Raw genomic sequence first — 7,500 nt, 5'->3', positions numbered from 1 at the left:
TCACTTATTCTCTTCCTCTTCCCTCACCTCTTCTCTTTTCCTCCTCCCTCACCCGTTTCCCCCTTGCCCCCCTTACCGTTGCCCCGCTCCTCCCTCACCTCTAGGCTCTAGGTAAAACAAGGCTCAAGGTCGACTATTTAAGACATCGCCCGTTACCATTTGCAGTTTTTCATCCGCCATCACCAAACCCGCCCCTGGCTCTTCCCTACGGGCTGCAGACGAAGTATCTACACAAAAAAGGGACAGTTTCCGAATACTTCAGACTCTAAGTTAAGTGTTCTGGTAATTAAATCGCACATGGTAAAAAAGAGTGCACTGGCAACTCGCGGCGGTGCTGAGAGCAGTAAAAGGTCAGTGGCGGTGAGCGGCCTGCGAACAGCCAGCCGGCGCCGCGCCCAGTCAGACAACACCCTTCGGAGGGGCACACACGCGCCTGCCTTGCATGTTGTTCCTCCAGCAGGGCTTCCTTGCCTTGTGAGGGACGTGTTCCAGCAGCCTGGATGCGGTCCAGGTAATAACCGATAATAATATTTGTAATTTTAGTGATGGATACAACCGACCAACCATGCGCAAACATCTTTTTTTCAAATAATTATATGACTTGGTATGTAACCCTGACTTACAAAATGTAATGTTCGGCCATTGGTGGAGGAAGCCTCTCATACCAAAACATTAAAATCTTATAATAGGGATCAGAAAAAAAAAAAAAAAAAAAAAAAAAAAAAAAAAAAAAAAAATATATATATATATATATATATATATATATATATATATATATATATATATATATATATATATATATATATATATATATATATATATATATATATATATATATATATATATATATATAATTCTCCCTTAGAATCTTCAACCTGCATGAACAATCCAGCAGGCCTACATCTTTACACTAAGGTGTATACCAAACTTTTTGAGCGAATACCAGATGAAACCTTCCCTCTCATCACCTTGTTTGCCTTAACTCGCCCGCTCCTCACCCTGTGCTGGCCTCGCTACTCACCTGTGCACCCCAGCGGCCAGCCCACGCCGGGCTCGCCGACCTACGGGTTCTACCGACAGGAACATTAACAACATTAACTCACACTGTCTGCAAACGAACGAGAGCGAGTCACTTGCCTTTCTGACTCGCCGCAGTCGATGTCGTAGCTCCTGCAGGTGACCCATTTTCGAACACACCTTGTGGCGCACCTGTCGCAACCGGTAAAGCACGTACAACACTTTCCTCCATATGATTTTTGTCCCGTGGCACGACTCCGCCAGTCTGGAAATCAGGCCCCGCGGAGCCTGACCCGTCTCTGTTTCCTTGGAGTAAGGGGCGTGGGGGAAGCAGCAGCAACAGCAGCAGCAGCAGCAGCAGCAGGAACAGGTTTTTACGCCACGGCTGGTGCTGGGGGGTGAGGGGAGGGGATCAGCACTTTTTACACAGTAGGGAAAACTGCATTACGACGGAGTCTTCACTGCTACAGCATCAGCAGTAATAATATATATATATATATATATATATATATATATATATATATATATATATATATATATATATATATATATATATATATATATATATATATATATATATATATATATATATATATATATATATATATATATATATATATATATATATATATATATATATATATATATATATATATATATATATATATATATATATCCACACACACACACACACACACACACACACACACACATACACATACAATTGCTGGTGATATCACACACACACACACACACACACACACACACACACACACACACACACACACACACACACACACACACACACACTCGCTTTTCATTGGTTTTCTTCATTTTCTACAAGGAGGGTGTCTTGAGGCATGAACGAGCAGGCCGCGGATTATTATTTTCAAAGGTATGGTTGTGTCCTGCATCATTACTTAAAAAGAGAGGCGTCTGGCAAAACACGATGCATTATTTATCTTTTCATTTTCTTAGATTTGTCTTTTCAGTTTTTTTTTTTTTTTTCAGACTTGCCAGAGTTCTTGTGTTCACAACTTCGATTACACTTCAATTTTTTTTTTTTTTTTCAGCACGTGTACTCCAATTTGTTTCCGAGACAATGTTCTAATGTCTCACCACACTGCATTTCCATCTCTTCTCTCCTCGATGAAGGCATTTTCAACACAACCTTACAACTTCATTTTCCGCAGGAGTCACGGGGGGTGCACTAATTTACAAAGTACCACAGGTACGCTCCAGTTGCCAACACATTTCCCAAACTTGAACAACACTAACGTCTCTAAGCATACCTAGGGAGACCTTCAAGAGTCAACCGTAAGCACGAATGAAGGGAGCACTGCACTCGTCACCGCCAAGACATCGAGGCTCGCTAGACGCTACTCAGCATTAAGTCCCCTGCAATACATGTCTTGGTCTTGCTCAGCACATTGTATCAGTGGCTGTGTGGACGCCTGGCGGGTTGTGTCTACTCAGCGTCTGTCTGTACCCTTATCATCCACCCACCCAAACATGCACCCACACAAACACTCACACACTCACACACATACACACTTCATCATTCTCCTTTTTGTCTGTCTGTGTTTGTCTGTCTGTCTGTCTGTGTCTGCGCTCTCTCTCTCTCTCTCTCTCTCTCTCTCTCTCTCTCTCTCTCTCTCTCTCTCTCTCTCTCTCTCTCTCTCTCTCTCTGTGTGTGTGTGTGTGTGTGTGTGTGTGTGTGTGTGTGTGTGTGTGTGTGTGTGTGTGTGTGTGTGTGTGTGTGTGTGTGTGACCCAATGATTTTTTTCCAGAATAGTAACCTTTATTTCTTGTCTCATCTTATCATATCACATCCACCAAAGCTGTTTTATGTAAAGAAATTGATATGTGCTGCTTGAGAAAAACTTACACGTCGAGTAGTGAAACATATACCGTTATGGAGATGCCAGGCTGGCGGAGACTCGACAGCAAGGGCTAACCTATGAGGCTGTAACATTCTCCTCTTGAACGTATCAAAGTTTTTATATCAATGATCTCAAGACAAAAGGATCCGGGATGCGTTTTATCCCCTTGCTATAGGTTTCAACACCTCCCGACCACAACCCAGGCGCCGCCAGTGACGCGGTGGGCACTCAGACGGCGGAGGCTTGCGGGAGGGGGGAGGGATGTAGAGGGTATAGCTAGCCGTCTTGTCCCCGTCAGCAGGTGAACAGCAGGTGCCACGGTCGCCACACCATGCAGGGTTATCAGGAGGTGTTTCCCATAACGCCCACCACACTCACCAATCCCCAGACAGCCTCGGACGTGCCTGTGCCTCCATAGAGCGTATCATGGCATGGTCTGCCTTAACAGGGGAAAACCAGTTCATAAACACACGACTGAATGCTTCCACCAAGACTGACTGACTCATCTCTCATAAACTACCTTCCCTCTCCTATAAATAATATGCTTGTACCCCAAAAAATTCCTCCAATGTAGCCTTTAATTACGGACGAGTACAGTTTAGATAATCACGGATGTCCATTACTAGTCTGCCGTTAAACAGAGACCGTCTCAGGGATGAAACAAAGACGACAAAACAAAAGGAAAAGATAATTTCCTTAAGAGGCAGGGACTAGACTGGGCGGGGCCGGCTGTCTGAGATGATCCCCCTTTCTCTTTAGAACTTCATTAATTTATCTCTCAAGAGCACACGATTTATAAACGAACGAAAATTTACGTTGGAATTCTTTGCATTTTTTCTATTATACCGATCTGCCTTTAGAAAAATTAATTCAGAAGTAAAAATAATAATGACACAATGGGCACCCAAAGTGAGCATGTATTTTGAGACATAAAACCACTGCCCATTCCATGCATTATAATTGCCTGTATAACTGCCGCCGCCTCCCCACCACAACTGTCGGAAACAGTGGCCAGGCAAAAGCACGCAGACAGGGAGGGGGAGGAGGTTCGCGGAAGACCTGCAGCCCACTTCCTGGAACTCACTCCCGACGGCTGCTTGGGTCCACGTGAACCACTGGGGACTCCGCGGGAAGGTCGTCTGCCAGGCACGGCGTACAGGCTGTCTGGTCCAAAGTCGTAACCAATCACTTGCCCGCCTGCCCGCCCGCCCTCACCCGTCCTACCTGCATTGTGCAATCGCTGGGGTAAGATAGTTGGTACGCAAGACTACTAATAAAAACCCGCCAGTCATCTGTGTTCCCTCCGGTCCACATGCCTTATCCACCGTCCACTATTTACTCATCCACTGCCCGAAATACATAAGTAAGAACCGGACGTTTTTTTCCCCATTGCTTCACTGATTACAAGTTAGTCATTTCCTATACTCCTTTATTCAACGTGAAAAAACGTAATTAAATGGCAAGTATAATGGGGAACAAGATGCGAGTAAGCACCTCGGCCACGCCACACCCGTCGCGCCGCCGCAAGCACGGCCCTCCCTCCCACCTTCCATTTAACCTTTGCAATGAAATTTCCTGTGCTTGCAGACAACAGTAGGGTCTCATCAACGGATATTGCCAGTCTGAAAGTATTTCCTCCTTTAAATCTGCAAGTTATCAGTACCATACAAATCTCAATAAAGCCTCAATATCAAAATCTACTTGTCCGTGCTTCGACATACGAGTAACCTGTACCTTCTGTGGATAGTTAAATGATTAGTCGAAAACAGCAGGACGCGTGTCTAGCAATAACCGGCCACGCATGTCCCTCAATAATGTTCCCCTTTCTGTTCCCGACCTCCAGACGACCCCCCGTCATCAGTGACCTCCGCCCGCCGCCTCCACCCTCCTCCCACTGCACTTCATACACGACCCAAGTCATTCTCTCTCTCTCTCTCTCTCTCTCTCTCTCTCTCTCTCTCTCTCTCTCTCTCTCTCTCTCTCTCTCTCTCTCTCTCTCTCACACACACACACACACACACACACACACACACACACTACACTACAAAGGTGGGAAGTATGGCCGGACAACACGCTACATTTTTTGTTCACTACATTTCAATACCTCAAGGAACATGACTGAGCGAAGCGAGTTCTGTGAGGCCAAAGACAAGAGGTGGCGAGGCGGCGGGGAGTAATGGTGTTAACTCTAATATATCGAGGTCCCAACCAGGAAATTACAACGTAAAAATGAGATAATGTTCTATGGGTTTAATATCCTGCTGCTGTCAGGGCTTCCAGACGAAAGAAAGCAGGTTTACGTCGTATCGTGTAAATGAGAAACAATCTGACACGCTTCCACACCAAGGACATCATCGCGGCGTAGGGAACACATTTCCCGCCCCCCACACCCCCTCAGGCCGTCACAACACGTCAACAGGAAATTGTGGAGCGACTCTTCCACCAGTGGCCGTCCCTCTCCCTGAACTTGTAATTGGGTGGCCGGTTCAGGGCGCCCCTCCTCTGCGCCACGCCTCCTCCCCGCAGCCATTACACGCCATACTCGTCACATCCTCCCCGGAAGCTATTGAACGCATGCGTTACCGACCACCCCCTCGTTATTTCCTGCAGTGAGTATCGCGAGTGCGGTGATGTCATTCTCTGGTGTGCGTGGCTTCACACGCTTCACCCTTGCATCGCCACTCTCTCTCTCTCTCTCTCTCTCTCTCTCTCTCTCTCTCTCTCTCTCTCTCTCTCTCTCCACCACATGACATATCAGGAAAGATAACATTTTCCTCCTCCACATAATTAAGCACTGGTGATTAACGCGGGGCAAATGAAACCATCAAATCGCCGCTCACGCGACGCGACGCCACTAAGCGGCGACACGGGGCTCGCAGGTCACTGGGGCGAGGACCAGTTACGGGATCACCAGGAGGACGGGCGGTGGGGGGTAAGGGGAGCAAGCATGGCCTGGGAGACTAATAATGACGTGTTCAGTCAGACCCTCTGTGACGTCAGATTCAGACAGACACTCCACGAACAAGACAGGATGGGCCGCAGTGTTGGCGGGTCGTCCTTGTCTCGGCAGCCTGCACCGCACCCTCCATTATCTCACTACTGCTACCTTATAAAGCGTAATAGTAATTTAGGAAGCTTGAGGCCACGCCACGACAGCTGTACGTCATCTACCTCATAAAGTTTTGTCCACAAGACGTAGTCCAGGGGGTCCCTCGAGTCTGACAAAGAGAACCTTCGACCACTGCCATCAGCTACAATGGCAAAGCCGCACACAATGACGTCAGTTTGTGGTTCAAGGGAAGGAATTCAAGTAACAATCATCACCCCCACGAGGGCTGCGCGGCTGCTGGTGTACGCGACGAGACAAGTAAGCTGTTGCATGCACCCGACCCAGTTTCGCACGAGTTTGTAATACCAGACGTATCGCTCGTGGCTTTGCATCAAAACTCAAGCTCGCTGGTGAAGGGGAATTGGTAAACTGAGGCGTGACGTCACTACTCAACCAGTTCTTCTCACGGTTATGGCGTCACCAAGAGGTATATAGTGAGTAGTGATGATGGTGGTGGTGGTGGTGGTGGTGGTGGCAGCGGCGGTCATGGCTTTGTGACGTCACGAGGCCGATAACGAGGCTGGCTGGATCCATAAAGTGAGGACACAACACCTTCCCGGCCCCGCCCCGCCCCGCCCTCGGTCTGGGTATTTTCCTGTTCCCCACACCTCCTGCTCTCTCCACAACGGTCCACAGACCTTCCACAAACCATCTCGAAACATGTTTATCGTTCATTCAACCAGTTCTTAACTAGTCTACCAGTCCTCCATCAGTCATCGTAAAGACAGCTTGCTTAGACAGCAGACGCACACCGATGTCTGTATCCGTATCGCCCGCCGCCTTCGCAACCAAGGTGTTTCACCCCCTTATCCCTCCTATCGTATCAGATAAACAGAGGCAGGCATCTCAGTAACTCTTACACCTTCGTGTGTGTGTGTGTGCTATATATATATATATATATATATATATATATATATATATATATATATATATATATATATATATATATATATATATATTGGCATACCTGGTTGATAAAGAGTATCTGTGTATCATAAACCACTCCTTCACACACACACACACACACACACAACTAATGCGCCACAACATTACACAAGCACAAAGCACGCCGTCGCGTCAAGCACTTCCAAGAATGACGGCCAGACTCCCATGTTCCGCACGTGACGTCACCAGACTCTCTCCCCTACACACACACACACACACACACACACACACACACACACACACACACACACACACACTGAGCGACGCGTGTTCTGGCGACGCTGAGGAATGCATAAATCTGAGACTCCTTTCCGCACCTTGACTTCGCGTCGGCAAAATTTACAGCTTGGGAGGTGCGGGGAAGTCTAATTTTGGCCGCGCCAGCTGGAGCATTCATCGCGCGTTCGTTCATGAACAGTGGAGACCGTGCACTCATGACCAAGCTGCAGGCCAGTCAGACCCCATTCGGACAGCGACGATAGAATTTTTTTTTTTTTTTCCCATGAGCATTTTGGCTCCCGTTGCAAAAAGTTAAATTCAGCTGAT

General features: G+C 47.2%; 1 protein-coding gene across 3 annotated transcripts in view; it reads right to left on the bottom strand.

Annotated features, from left to right (window-relative positions):
• LOC135100677 (uncharacterized) overlaps positions 1 to 7,500 on the bottom strand; it is a 52,149-nt gene that overhangs the window by 24,472 nt on the left and 20,177 nt on the right. For all 3 annotated transcript variants that reach the window (XM_064003823.1, XM_064003824.1, XM_064003822.1), the window contains one exon: positions 1,138 to 1,408. In XM_064003823.1, coding sequence (XP_063859893.1) covers positions 1,138 to 1,408 — 271 coding nt within the window. The remainder of the gene's footprint in view (positions 1 to 1,137; positions 1,409 to 7,500) is intronic.

The sequence above is a fragment of the Scylla paramamosain genome, chromosome 5, assembly GCF_035594125.1.
Source record: "Scylla paramamosain isolate STU-SP2022 chromosome 5, ASM3559412v1, whole genome shotgun sequence".
Lineage (NCBI taxonomy): Eukaryota > Metazoa > Arthropoda > Malacostraca > Decapoda > Portunidae > Scylla > Scylla paramamosain.
Note: the sequence above shows the minus strand (reverse complement) of the source record. Positions and strands in the feature narration are given on the sequence as shown.